The 15020-nt window shown below is 41.9% G+C and overlaps 1 protein-coding gene across 1 annotated transcript in view; it reads right to left on the minus strand.

Annotated features, from left to right (window-relative positions):
• The window catches only part of OTUD7A (OTU deubiquitinase 7A), a 461376-nt gene that overhangs the window by 79392 nt on the left and 366964 nt on the right, over positions 1 to 15020 (minus strand). The window contains exons 8-9 of the mRNA XM_063926250.1: positions 13923 to 14050; positions 7901 to 8013 (exon numbers count right to left, since the gene is read on the minus strand). Of these exons, the coding sequence (XP_063782320.1) occupies positions 7901 to 8013; positions 13923 to 14050 (241 nt within the window). The remainder of the gene's footprint in view (positions 1 to 7900; positions 8014 to 13922; positions 14051 to 15020) is intronic.

Genomic DNA, 15020 nt, shown 5'->3' on the forward strand with positions numbered 1-15020 from the left:
TGCTTATCTGTGGGAAAGTGTCTGAGTGGCTTAAATATGTCAAAAAAAAAAAAAAAATTGCGTGGGGTCCCCCTCCTAAGCATAACCAGCCTCGGGCTATTTGAGCCAGTCTTGGTTGTTAAAATACAGGGGAAAAATGCACAGGGGTTCCCCCATATTTATACAACCAGCACCGGGCTATGCGTCCAGTCCTGGTTCTAAAAATACGGGGGACAAAAGACGTAGGGGTCCCCTGCATTTTTAAAACCAGCACCGGGCTCCACTAGCCAGAGAGATAATGCCACAGCCGGGGGACACTTTTATATAGGTCCCTGCGGCCGTGGCATTATCACCCCCCAACTAGTCACCCCTGGCTGGGGTTCCCTGGAGGAGTGGGGACCCCTTAAATCAAGAGGTTCCCCCCTCCAGGCACCCAAGGACCAGGGGTGAAGCCCGAGGCTGTGCCCCCCATCCCTGGGCGGTGGATGGGGGACTGATAGCCTTTGTTTGTGTAAAATAAAGAATATAGATTTTTGTCATAGAACTACAAGTCTCAGCAAGCCTCCCCCGCAAGCTGGTACTTGGAGAACCACAAGTACCAGCATGCAGGGAAATAACGAGCCCGCTGGTACCTGTAGTTCTACAACAACAAAAATACCCAAACAAAACAAAACACACACACACACCTTGAAAGTATAGTTTTATTCAAACACACTTACACACTCATACATACTTACCTACATCACATGCCGAGAATCACGTCCACTTGTCCTGAAGAATCCACGGGGTACCTGTAAGGAATACAATTATACTTATGAACCATCCAGTGAAGCTCGGTCCTCTTCGGTCCTGTAGTAATCCAAAAGGTAGAATAATAAAAAAAAAAGAAATCCCGGTCCACGCAACTAAAGGGGTTCCATGTGTACACATGAAACCCCTTTTACCGAATGCTGGGACCCCCTGTGACTGCTGTCACTGGAGATCCCGCCAGCCAATCAGGGAGCGCCACGTCATGGCGCTCTCCTGATTGACAGGCTAGCAGCGCACAGCCAATCAGGAGTAGAGCACCAGCTAAAATGGAGCTTAGCGCCGCTCAATTCTAGCCTATGATGGTAACTTTGCGGTCTGCGTTTAACCGCAAGGTTAATTGGGGTCACTCTTGTGGGTGACCCCAATTAACTTTGCGGTTAGCCGCAGACCCCTACGTCTTTTTCCCCCGTACTTTTGGAACCAGGGCCAGCCCGATGCTGGTTGTCTAAATACGGGGGGGGCCCAGGCAATTTTTCCACGGTATTTAAACAACCAGGGCCGGCTCAAAGAGCCCGAGGCTGGTTATGCTTTTTTTTTTTTACACTTTTAACTGTTTAAAGTCTTTTCATACTGTACACAATGAAGCCCTGCACGTTCTCACTGATCCGGCCGGGCTTCACTGGGTTATGTCCGGCAGTGTTTTACTAATCACTCCCGTAAAACACTGCCCGACAATACGAATAACATCGACATCGGAAAACATCAAAAACGAAAACTTGGCAGTTTAGTAAATTACCGAAAATGATTTAAAAAAGTTGCAGAAAAATACGACCGATAAAATTCGAGTTTAAACTCCCACCAATTCGACAGAAACACTAATCTTAGTAAATAAACCCCCATGTATATGTTTATTTTCTATTTGTATATTATTCAACATATACCTGTACCTACCCAGTACACTTTCCCTTTTTTATTCTGTACCCCCTTTCTTTTTTCTTGAAAAACCCAATAAAAATTATTGATTAAAAATAAACATTTTAGGGCTATGTCTGTATGTATATTTCTGAGGTATGGCTCTAAGTTATGAAGATGCTGGGGAGTTAATATTGGAGTTTAAAGTGAGTTTACAATGGTCACAGTCTGCACAATTGTTTACACTGAAAAAACAAACCATCACTTTACTACCATGCCATGGACAATTACTCTACAACAGTCTGCTCCCAGCTGGTCCACCTGTGCATGCTTGCATTGCGCCTCTTCTAAGCTCTTTAAGGCACCTGTTAATATATATTTTGCACAGAATGATGTACATGATCTACTTCCCCACTATACAGAAGTGCTTCTGTTTGTATTTTTTCCTTACTGTGCTTAAACATTATCCACAAAAATACATTGTGGACCAGATATGTTAAAGTAGTGTACTGTAAGCCATAGAATGTATTATGATTGCGGGGACAAAATTTATGTATTTTGCTCTATAGTAGGGGCGGCCAAACTACAGTTCGTCTGCAAAACTCAGCCCATTACCTCAATCGGAATTCCCCTGGAGACCCGGACACCTCCTGAGGTAGCAAATCTCTTCCTGCCAAGAGTCTTCCAAGTCCACAAGTTCCACTGCACCTGTAGAGGGGGCCGGCCCAGCAGTGACATCGCCAGGCTGGCCCTCACGACAGCTGCACATGATAGTCAGTAAAGACATTAGTACAGTGATGCACACAGACTCGGCAGCTGCGGAAGCAGAACAGGAGAACATTTTCGCAAAAGTAAGTAAAATAAAGGGGGCTCTGGGCTGACATACAAGCTGGAGGGCTTGGGATGACAAACAAGGGGCTTCTGTGAGCTGGCACACAAGGTGGAGGTCTTGGGCTGGCAAACAAGGGGCTGCTCTGAGCTGGCACACAAGGAGGTGCTCAACAAAAAATGCTTATCTAATTTCTGGGAGAAACTAAGTAAAACATTTTCTTGCCCTTTGTTCAAACCTACTGTCTTAATATAGCACTCTGAGAAAGAAGTTGGACACTCCTGATCTATAGAGAAAATGTATGTATTCTTGCTGGTTTTGGGCATGGGCTATTCATTGCAAATGCATAACCTGTATTCCGTATAATGTATATACTGTATATTGAGAAATTAAAATGGCTGTACAAGCCCCAATTTTTAACAATGATGAATAAAATAGGGATGTTTTATATGATTAAAAATGTATTATCACCACACATGTAATTTACTTTTTTCCCATTAGCAGATGCTGCCAATCTGGCAATGAGGCTTAAAGGAAAAATGAAAACAGCCCAGGCATACTAGGATAGCATCTATCAGCAAGAGACAAGTCATGTTATACAATCACTTACTTCTACTTCAACATTTATTTTACATTTAATTAGAAATGTCATTAAAGACTACAGATGTATACAGTTCATAGTTGCCTATTCTGATGGAATACATGGAGACTCCCAAAGCACTCCCGGACACCTGCGAGAGTAAACCAGACTCCTGGAATTGCAAATTCCCCAGAGAAATTGGTATGCCAGGCACCTAATGATACAAAGCATGTTATTGTGTGGAAAGAGGCAGTGCTATGATGATGTGATTCACTGCGCCACACCAACCCCACCTCCAACCTGCCCATACACTCTAGGATTATATGGTGGACAATATTAGGAAGTTAACAAGTATCATGACATCTCTCCCATAGATCCGAGGAGCGGCGCCGGCGGCCGGAGACGGAGGGCAGCAGCGGCTGGGAAGTAGGAGCGGAGATGATGAGTATTTCTTTCTTTTTGTAAGCGGCAATGCTACAGGGGGCACAGTACTGGGGGCACAACTACTGAGGGCACAGCTACACAGCGGGCACAGTACTCGGGGCACAACTACAGGGGGCACAGTACTGGGGGCACAACTACTGAGGGCACAGTACTGGGGGCACAACTACTGAGAGCACAGCTACAGGGGGCACAACTACTGAGGGCACAGCTACAGGGGGCATAACTACTAAGGGCACAGTACTGGGGGCACAGCTACAGAAAGCATAACTGACCACGCCCCTTCCCCATGAAGCCACGCCCCCTGCTTTGCCTGTCGGGGGGGGGGGGGCACCAAAAGGTCTAGAACCGGCCCTGCATACAGTTTGTCACACACACACACACACACACACACACACACACACACACACACACACACACACACCGAAACAACATACTGAAGCTAATTCCAAACTATTAAAGTTATTACTGTTGTTTCAAACTGCTTTATACTGAACATAAAATCGATTTTTTCCCCCCCAAAATGAAGTAATGATTATTAAACAGTGCGATTAATGTGATATTAGTGGCACATTCACATTTCTAGATACTTATATAGTATGTAGGGGTGGTAGGCGGCCGGGCTCCCAGCGGCCAGCGTACCGGTGCCATTGGCATACCGACAGCTGGGCGAGCGCAAATGAGCCCCTTGTGGGCACGGTGGTGCGCCACGCTATCTATTCTCCCTCCAGGGGGTCGTGGATCCCCAAGAGGGAGAAAAGGTGTCGTATGCCGGCTGTAGGGATCCCGACAGCCGGCAAACTGAAGACCACCCAGTATGTAGCACCTGCCTGCTACTACAATGAACAATATAACCCCTGTCACAATTACATATTGTTGTTCCTAAGACCCATCAGCCTCTGCTCTCCAGGACGAAAAGTGCAAGTGAGGCCTGACAAGTTCAGGCCTTTATATAATAAGCTGGTAACGGTCATGGTCAGAAAGTGTTTATTGTTTAGAAATGGGGCAGTCACAATGAGCAAATGGTTTTTGATGGCTGCAAGTGTGTCTGATGTACAGATGCATCCTCATACATCTAGCCTCAATATATCATGCAGCGGGAGATACATGGTGCGAGTGAGTCGCCAGGTCCCGTGCATCTCTGCTAGCGTCAGGGATCTTTTTTTGCCGCAAATGCATCTTAGTCACAACGCGATACCACTAGGATGCACCAGGAGACTGTGCTAAATAATTTTATATACGGCACTTGTATACTGTGTGCAACTGAGTCTGCATACAGAGCATAACGGAACTTGTACTGGGAAAAAGCTGCGGCTGCTACATTGTAGCACTTTGTATGCCGGATCAGAGACACACAGATATACAGGTGTTGCATATCAAATTACTCAGCGCAGTCTCCTGGTGCACCCTAGTCACATTTATTATTATTGCATCGTGGCTAATATGCATTTTTGGCAAAAAATACAAACAAGGTTAGTGGAGTCTCACAGGACCTGGGACGACGATAGCGGTTGTTTTACGTACAACTTTTTTGTACATGGTTTATTACGCATATACATACATCTTAGCATCAGGCCCTATATGTTCATCTGTATTACCTTGAGTGTTTTTTTTGTCTATCATGGTGCACACTACTATACACTTACAGTACATTTTAATAATTTTACCCATTTTGGTAAAGACATTTTTTTTTACATTAATAATAAAGGACTTTTATTGAGGTATGGGAGAGCAAAAAGAACACAAAGGTAGTACTGTAAGTAAGCACTCCTGTATTTTTAAGCAATTTGTTTTTTTTCCTTTTTGTTTTCTTTATCTACAGTACCTATACAGGTTCCCTTGCATTATTCTATATGGTATATGTCACACTGGTACTACATATGCAGAATTAGAATTTATACAGGACTTCTTATCTGAGGAAAACGGTCACATATGGAATTGATCACAATCAGGAATGTTTCATTGTATGATAGTAATGAAGAAATCTGTATTCTAAGTAATTATGCCTGATTTACTGTGATACAATGCGCTTTTATTTGATGAGCAGTCACTGCAGTCATTTTTATTTTATTTACAATTTGCATTGCAGGTTAATTTGCATACAGTCAGGTTTTCCCAGCAAGCAGGCAAATGTCATTCTTAAGTATATGCTCAACTCAGTAGCTGCTAAATGAGTTTTACCTCAACACACATGTGCTTTTAGTGCAGCATTCTCATTAAATACTTCTTATTAACCTATACAGTGACAAGTATAGGAAAAAATATTCTTATCAATTGTCAACTGGATATGGTTATATTTAAGCCTTGAGCTTTCATTTGTCAGGCAATTTATAGGAATGCTTGCAGGCTTATTTAAAATAAAAAGGGCATTTTATTATTTTCATTTTTCTGCTTGAAATATAATTGTTTTTAGAGACAGAAAAAATACTGTAGTACATAAAAATGCGTTAATATTGACTTAAGCAAAATGATGCTAATAGAAGAGATGTGATGTAACCCATAGCAACCAATAAGCTATTTCCCTCTAGCAGTAACACTACTGGATACTTGCACCAGTTTATTAAATAAATAAATAACTCTACCATGCCCATCAAATGCCAGATTGTACACAAATAGTGATAATTAATGGTGCTTTCTGTCTTTCAGACCCCATGTAACACTCATAACAGTAGTGACAAGATTTATCAAGATGGAAGCGACCAAACTAAATTCTGGACATGAGGGCTGATTCTGAGTCTCAAGCTGCAGCAAATGCATTACTGTCTTCTGCTGTAGTTGCGTCTGTGACTTTAAACACTACCCCTGGTGTACAAGCGTGCTACTGAATGTGCAAAGGGCTGGGACGCCCACTTTGTGCAACTGCAATCACAACAATAGGCCTCCAGCTAGGTGCGGAATCTCCGGCAGTGTATGGCCTCCAATGTTCACGATTAAGCGTCTGAGTTCTTAACCACTCCTTAGACATCCCATAACACACCCATCCGATGGAATATCTTTCTGCGTCTGTTTAGCCACTTCCCAGTCATTGCCCAAGAATGTCCAAAACATTCCGGAGTCAGTGCCACAGTCAGAGTCAGTTCTGCAGACACTGCAAAACTTTTTATACATTCAGGGCCTGATTCAGTTGGCTGCCGATTTGGTCGCAGCTGTCCAATATTTTTTTCTACTGCACCTGCAGCAGAGTGCGCATGTGCCGCAATGTTGCTACGTCTCCATTCACAGTGTGGGGGAAGCCGTGGTCTGTCAATCAGTTTGGGGGCAGTGATGGGAAGAGGAAAGTTCATCACTCTGAAATGTTGCCAGCATTTTAAGGGTGTGCCGAAGCCAGTGACTGCATTGTCGGATGCAGCATTCCTGGCCTCTGCAGCTGGACATTCTGAGCAACCTTAGGGTTGGGCAGAGGTCTGCTGACCCAAGCAATTGTTGCGATGGTGATCTAATGCTGCATCTTCAAATGCAGGTAACGAACCTAAGAAGCATCAGAATCAGGCTCATTCTGGTTACACAAGAATAATATACACATTCTGAATAGGGCAGACAACCAATATGAGCATACTCTATGCTAGGGTGTACACATGGTAACACAGTGACTAATAACCAGAAAACTGCTAATGTGTATAATAAGCTGGATAGGATAAGGAGCAGGCTGTGTATATTGACTGCATTGTCTACTGTATACAACACATTTATTTTACTTGACCATACAGTTATAACAAAGAGCTAATTACAGTATAAAAATATTTGAGATGTATCTGAAGAGAGATGGAGAAAGGAAAGTAATACATAGAGGTAATTCAATCCAGCGCACATGGCTGCATACTATCTCTGGAACAATCTGGGAATGAACTTCACCATTATCTATTTTTACCTAGCACCCCATTGCAGTGCTGTGCAGTGGTACACTGAGCAACTGAATTCCAGCTATGGAGTGTAAAGTAGTTCAGGTCATGGGAGAAACAGACAACACAATTGCTACATTGTGCTTCTGTGGGACAGAACGGTTTATATAATGATTAGCATTACTGCCTCACAGCACTGAGGTCTTGGGTTTGAGTCACACCATGTCTATAACTGTGTGGAATTTATATACTCTCTCTGTGCTAGTGTGGTTTATTGACTCTCAGAAAAAATGAACCCTAGTGTGTATATGTGTGTGTATGTGAATAGGTATAACGATTGTAATGCGCCACTGAGGCAGGGATTCTCTAAACAAACAGAGAGATTGCACAGAGAAAAAAAATATCTTCAATGAACCTACTTAAAAGGAGATTATATATTTGGCATATCGTGCAGTCTGTGAGAGAAGCTTCATACATATAACTCGCAGGTAGAGTCTGTTTCCTAGGACACCATACACTCTCCCCACAGGTGATTTTACAGCAAAAGGTTTGAGGGAACTGTAAACTTACCCACCACCAGACCCTCCGTTCTTGCTGAAGTGTGTACGAGGCTCACTGGAGGCCAACTTGAGCAACTCATTCCATTCTCGCTCCCACTCATCCTCTGTATATACCAGTCCAGACTGTAAGGGAAGTCAAATCATGAGAATGCCATTATTTTAAAACAAGTTCTAGTTCTATTTGAAGCATACAGAAAAATACAAATATGCAATTGATAAATTATTAATTATGGCCATGTATCATCAGTTATTGCACTGACAATACAATGCACAGAGAAGAATATATCACACTATAAAAGTAATGAGATGGGAAATCTCCATTTGATGTCAAAACAATCCTCTATGACTCTGTCTCATAAAGAGACACTATTTATAATGGAAGCTGACAGCAAAAGGTAACATGGTTATTGGTAACATAGGTTTATTATTCAATAGCACCACTTTAATTCAGTTTCCACCAGTTTGTTTATATTAAAATTCGTGACCAGGTACCATAAACCTTTATTTTGACCATTCTTTGAATGGGATTTACTTTTATTTTGGTTGTTTAGCAATACTATATTATAGATTTGTCTTTTTAGGTATCATCTCTGCACCGCCTCTCCCTGTTGCAGAGTGAACGGGTCCCGGGTTGCATCGACCCGGGATCCCGTTTATGCTGCCATTGACCCGGTATTCAAAACGTGAATAACACTGCTTTATTCCCGGGTTGAATTGCTGGGTCAGGCGACCCGGGATTTCTGCCATGGCGCTTTCACATTGCACACTGACCCGTGTCGACCCGGCAATATGCCGGGTCGATACCAGGTTATTTATGTGGTGTGAAAGGGGTATTAAGATATAAAACTCAGTTAAAATAACATAGTACAACCTTTCATTTAATGCTTTATTATTTTATTGCAACACTTGCAGTAGGCAAAATGAAAATATGTTGAACTTTCCATATAAGACTGCATCAGACAATAAACAGGTTAGGTATATTTTGTCAATATATATCATGTTAACATTCATAACTGATGTGAATGGCCAAATATTCGCTATATAAATAACTGGTAATAAATAATAATGTTGACCAGGTCAACATTCATCCTGTCGATGACTTCCAGCACTGAGTATGCCTAATCTGAACCCTTCCCTCTAGTCCCTAACCTCCCCTCCCACAGCCCAAGCCTTACCTCCCATCCCAAAGCACAACCCTAGCCTACCTTCCCACAGCAGTACACCTATCCCCCCCCTCCCCACAGCAGTACACCTATCCCCCCCTCCCCACAGCTCAACCCTATCCTCCTCTTCTGTAACCCAACCCTATCCTCACCTCCTGTAGACCAATCCTATCCACTTCTCCTGTAGCCCAACCCTAATCTTCCCTCCCACAGCCCAACTCTATCCTCCCGACCCACAGTCTATCCCTATCCTCTCCTTCCATAGTTCAACTCTAGCCTCCCCTCCCACAGCCCAACCCTATCCTCCCCACTCATAATCCAACCCTATCCTCTCCTTCCATAGTTCAACTCTAGCCTCCACTCCCACAGCCCAACCATTTCCTTCCCTCCCTTATCCCAACCCTAACCTTTCCTCCCACAGCCCATCCCTATCTTCCCCTCCCACAGCCTAGCCCTAACCTCCCCACCCACAGTCCAACTCTATTATCCCCTTCCGCAGCCGAACCCTATCGTCTCCTCCCGTTTGCCTAATCCTATCCTCCCTTCCCATAGCCCAAACCTAATCTCCCCTCCTGTAGCCCAACCCTAGCCTACCCTCCCACAGCCCAATCCCATCCAAACCCCCCCCCCCCCCCCTAACATGCTGTCCATGCAGAATGTCAGCATTTCACATCTCGGTATTCTGCACATGCCGCATGTCAATATTTTAACAATATCAACATCATACCTGACATTTCAAATGTCGTCATTTTGACTACATCCTCAAAAAAACATTGTTACTTACTCTAAATACACAAATATGATGTAAACGTAATACAGTTTTAATTTTATTTTCCTATTGATTGTTTCCCCACCAGCTTTGTGCTTAAACTGTCCTGTAATATTTCTCCTGTGTTCTTCCTTGCTGCACTAATTACTCGTCAGTTTTTATTCAATCTTTCCAATTACTGACTCTGATTATTCTACCCCTTTACATCTAATTTATCTGCCTTTGCTTGCTCCTCCTCTTCACTTCCTCTCCAGTCCCTTTTCTTTTGCCTGGCAGTGCAATTTTATTGGTATAGGACGTTTTATACAGATTCTTATCTGCACATTCTCCCTGTTACACCAGTTTGGCTTCCCACCAGAATGCTACTATTTGGTAGATTGATGAGCCTGAAGGCTGCTGCAGTACAAACACTACTGAATCCAGTGTGCCGTTGTAAATAAAAGACTCTTTCCCTGGACCAGGTAAGTATGACAATAAGGGAAATACAGTATCAATCCGGTATCCTACTACCTTACCCAAAATATGAATTCCGTATTCCATAAAAGTAATACATCAATACTACTGATGTAGCTAGAAAAACATTTTGTAGTACAACTAAAACATCATGATGCACAAAATGATCACTTTGTAATATTAATACAATGAATCCACATTTGAGAATGACTTGTTTCCATGACAGCCTGTCAGAGTCCAACAATGTGTATTTTTGCAAACAGTGGCTTACTTTTGTTCCAGCAATACCCATAGGATTACTACAATCTTTCAATGAACATGCACACATTTGTCTCCAGTATGATTTACGGATAAGCCATCTAAACCTAGGCGGGATAAAGAGAATAATATGCAGGTGGTTTAAACGGGAGATCTCAGTAATCTAGTAAACGCTGCATTCTCTTATGTCCTTTTCCCTATCTGTCCTTATTTTAGGGTATTAATAATAAACATCTATGATAAGAGATACTATGATGCATAGGAGAACCAAAAATGTTTGATATTTTCTGTAAGCAATACTCACTATATGACATAGATGCCAATTTAAATATTATATATTGTTGTGTATCACTGTATCAGTTCCTGAGAACCAGTATATAATAGCATATTGAGTATTTTCTCCATCGTTTATAAATTCAATCCAATAAATAAATAATTGTAACATCTACCACTTAAATATGTAGTGGATTGGCCAGTTACACTGTCAATCGACTACGAGAGTAATTTCTACTCAGTATTCATTTAAAAACCTGTTGCGGCTGGCGAGACCTGCTAGACACAGGAACAGTTTCTTCCCCCAAGCAACTATCTTGGTTAATTCGACAATTGCCTAGCCCATTTCACGTCATACACGTAACATGTACTCAAGTATCCGTCATGCTTCTCTTCCCTATGTTATGTCATGTGTTGTATCTTGTCTGAGAGCTGTGGTCATCGGAAACAAATTCCTGTATTATGTACTGATATAGTTGCCAATAAACCGATTCTGATTCTTCTGATTCTGTTCATTAAATGTGTTTAATAATGTACTGTGAGCAAATAAAGTAAGCCTTAAAACAGTGAGGCATACTTATATTAGAGTGCTTTAATTGATAAAAGCATTATACTTGATATACCTAAATGGGTTGATTAATACCAATAAGCTCACTGATCAATAACATTTATCCCAATACAATATTTTTGGTTATAATAACAACCAGCATATGAACGGTGTAAGAGTACAACATTGGGGAATGAAACAAATGTGTCCATTGATTAAAATATGAGTATGTCTGCTATAGTATAGCAAGTTACAACAGACAGTTACAAGCTGTCTCCAGTGACTGGTGATTTGAAACATTACCAGATTAACCTCTAGAATACTAATGCCCTTATTTATCAACGAGTAATACATTTTGCTGTGAGTGATAAATTGCAACAGCCAATCAGCTCCTAACTTCCATGTCACAGACTGAGTTTGAAAAATGACAGTTAGGAGCTAGTTGGCTGATGCAGTTTATCACTCACAGTGAAATTTATCACTTATTGATAAATAAGGGCATAAATATCTAATTCACAGGAAGAACCCTGAGTGAATTAATTGCACCATACAGATTTCTACCTTTATTTGGAATATAATTACTGGTAATACCCAATATACACATACACCAGATTGGGGAAAGTATTTTATTTTGAAATACTATATAATATACAAAATTTGAAGACGTAAAGGGCATTTACACGTACACAATATCAAGGAGTGATTAGAAATTTATACACCCTTATAATTTTTCTAGTAATAAGTGAAAAGTGAACTGAGCAGACATTTGATTCTTTTATTTATTTTTCACATATTTTCTATCTTCGAGCACATCTTGTTAAACTTAAAATCGGTTTTAACTCTATTTTTCACTACTGTGACTATATCCGGTAAACGGAAATGTTTTTAAAGAAGTATCAATACAAGTGAATTTTTATATACAGTGTGCACCTTACCGATACAACTCCTTTTCCCCTCCCTTTGTTTTTGTGTTCTGGAATATAATTGGTTGTCATAGGTAGCACACCCCATTACAAACAGAAATATACAGTGTATATCATTGGGGAAACCCCTTTTCTAACTACAGGTTTTATAACCAGCACATATCTAAACATTGAGTGTGCAGATTAACCCTTTCTCTTTCAGTTCTCTTTCAGCAAGCAGTGGGCTCTTGCTGGAAGAGGGAAAGCCTGTTCAATGGAGATATGCACATGCATATAGTGGACAAAATAATAAAATACACATGGATAAATGAGGGACACCACTTATATTCATAGCAAAAACTGTCACAAAGGTGTGGCCCATGCACTGATCCAGCATGGTGAGGGTCATGTATAAAAATGCTGTCCTGCCCTAGGTGTCTATGGTTATAGCAAGTATGCTTGCAAAAGGAAGTCTCAGTAGGCCCCAGCAGCATGGCTTCATTTATTCCCACCTACTGTAATATACAAAGTCACCTTCTCTTTAACAGCACATATGCAGCTTGGCTAGCGGTCAGTGGGAAATTAAGCATGGACCACACTAGCTCCAGGCCTCCGGAAACCGCACACATGTCCCGAAGAACCCTGCCGCAAACAGCTCCCCACTGCCACAGCCACGTCAACCACCGGTAAGGTAACCCCCAGGGGACCATGCCGGAGGTAAGACTCCGGATGCTGACAATCCAACTTTTGCTCTGAGCCCCATGAGCTGAGTGACTTTCTATTGGAAGAGAAGTACTGGATCACTCCTGCACAATCCCAGACATTGGTAGACTAAATGTCACAATGTGTCCATCTATACTGTACGTGCCTGCCCAATGTGCCTTTATAATGAAGTTTCCATAATTACTGTATGTCCGCAGCCTGTAAACTGCTTTGCCTATATATTATGAAACACTCTGGCGTGGCCTCAACATATGAGAAGACAAGCATTCCTTATTATGTAAACCAAAAAAGTCAGGTTCACTTAGGTTGTTAAATTCCAAAGGAGAACTACCACAAAACTGAAAGTAAAATAAATGTGCAAAAATATGTGAAATTACTTTTTTTTTTTTACAAAGTTCTTCTCTCTCACCCTCAGGTACGGTTGTGTCTCACTGAATATCAGTGTTTCATATTTCTGAATAGGGAATTTTTGAATTCTGAATTATTCCAATTTGAAAAATTATGTACAGCTTTGTCTAGATTTTATACAGTTATCCAGTAATGGTCACAAATATCATTCATACTTCTTATACTAACATCTCACAAGAGGTCACAGAAAGCAATATATCATTTATATGTACTTGTCCCCATTCATTCTTTTACAATGGCATTGCACTTGATATCCAGGTTGCTTTCTGTCCTTAAACAGAGAACCAGCATTAAATTACATTGCTCTTGAGGGTTCTTACAGAGTGACCTTGGCAGAGCTCTATAAAGGCTCTAGAGCCTGTTGTTATGATCCAACCGGAAAGGTATAGCAAAATATAAATGCTGAGTAATCCACCGGAGCCTAATTATGCGTGTGCCCGTGTGGCACTTATGTAGCAACCAAGTACTCTTAACAAGGTTCAGAAAGATGCCTTAATGTCCCAGGCAGCAGAAGTTAAACAATCAGACCTCAATACCTCCTTGTTCTGCTGCGTTTGCTGCCACCTCCATCGCCTTTTCAGTGCTTCCCTCTCTGCTCCACTTCTCATCATGGTATAAAGTGCTTTCCTAAGGACGAGGTCTCGGTCATGAAATCCCCACATTCCTGTAAGACAAAGCACAAGCAGTGAGCAAAACAATATACTGACAAATACCACTCCATATGTGATATTAATATGACATGTTCCATCCTCTAAGTGTGAACTGTAACGAGTCTCTAATCCCTAGAGAAGTGATAGTCTGCTTTTTAAATATACTGGCAAAGCCCATAAATTGGTTTCCTCACCTATGTGTAGGCTAAGGATACTCTTTACAGAACATACCTTGCTGATGTCATGGATGCTCGGATAACAAATCAACTGCATTGTTGTATAAGTACAGTAAACTGTATCACTGTCAAATGTAAAACAAATGAAACAATGCTACAAAACAAGTAGGAGCATTAATATAAATCACTTCTGTAAAATTTATAAGCACGGAAACATGTTGATTAGAGTAAGGAAAGTTTCCTAAAGGCCCGTACACACTGGTCGATGTATCGGGCGTTCTCTTGAACAGCCGATACATCGCGGGACCGTCGGCCAGTGTGTACGGGCGATACGTCTGTGAACTCCGTCGTTCACAGACATATCGCGTCGGCCGCGCAGCACAGCCGACAGCCAATATATCTAACGATATATTGGCGCGTCGCTGTGTGTGTACGGGGCGGTCGTCTGACCGCCCGTACACATGCTGCGGCGGCCGGCGGTGATTGACAGGTGAACTGGGCGGGCGCTCGCGCCCGCCCGCCCAGTTCATGACGTCAGTCCCCCGACGGATCGGGCTATGTGTGTGCACAGCACACTGCCCGATCCGTACATAGATATATCTGCAGATCAATTGATCTGCAGATATATCTAATAGTGTGTACCCACCTTAACATACCTATGTGTGACAACTACAGTTTAAGATGTTACCTAGACTAAAGAAGAACAAAACACAAGACCTACGTCTCTCATCCACACTCATTATTTGCTCCCATTCACGACTGCAGGACTTTCTTTGGGCTGTACCCACTCTGTGGAATGCCCTACCAC

The sequence above is a fragment of the Pseudophryne corroboree genome, chromosome 6, assembly GCF_028390025.1.
Source record: "Pseudophryne corroboree isolate aPseCor3 chromosome 6, aPseCor3.hap2, whole genome shotgun sequence".
NCBI lineage: Eukaryota > Metazoa > Chordata > Amphibia > Anura > Myobatrachidae > Pseudophryne > Pseudophryne corroboree.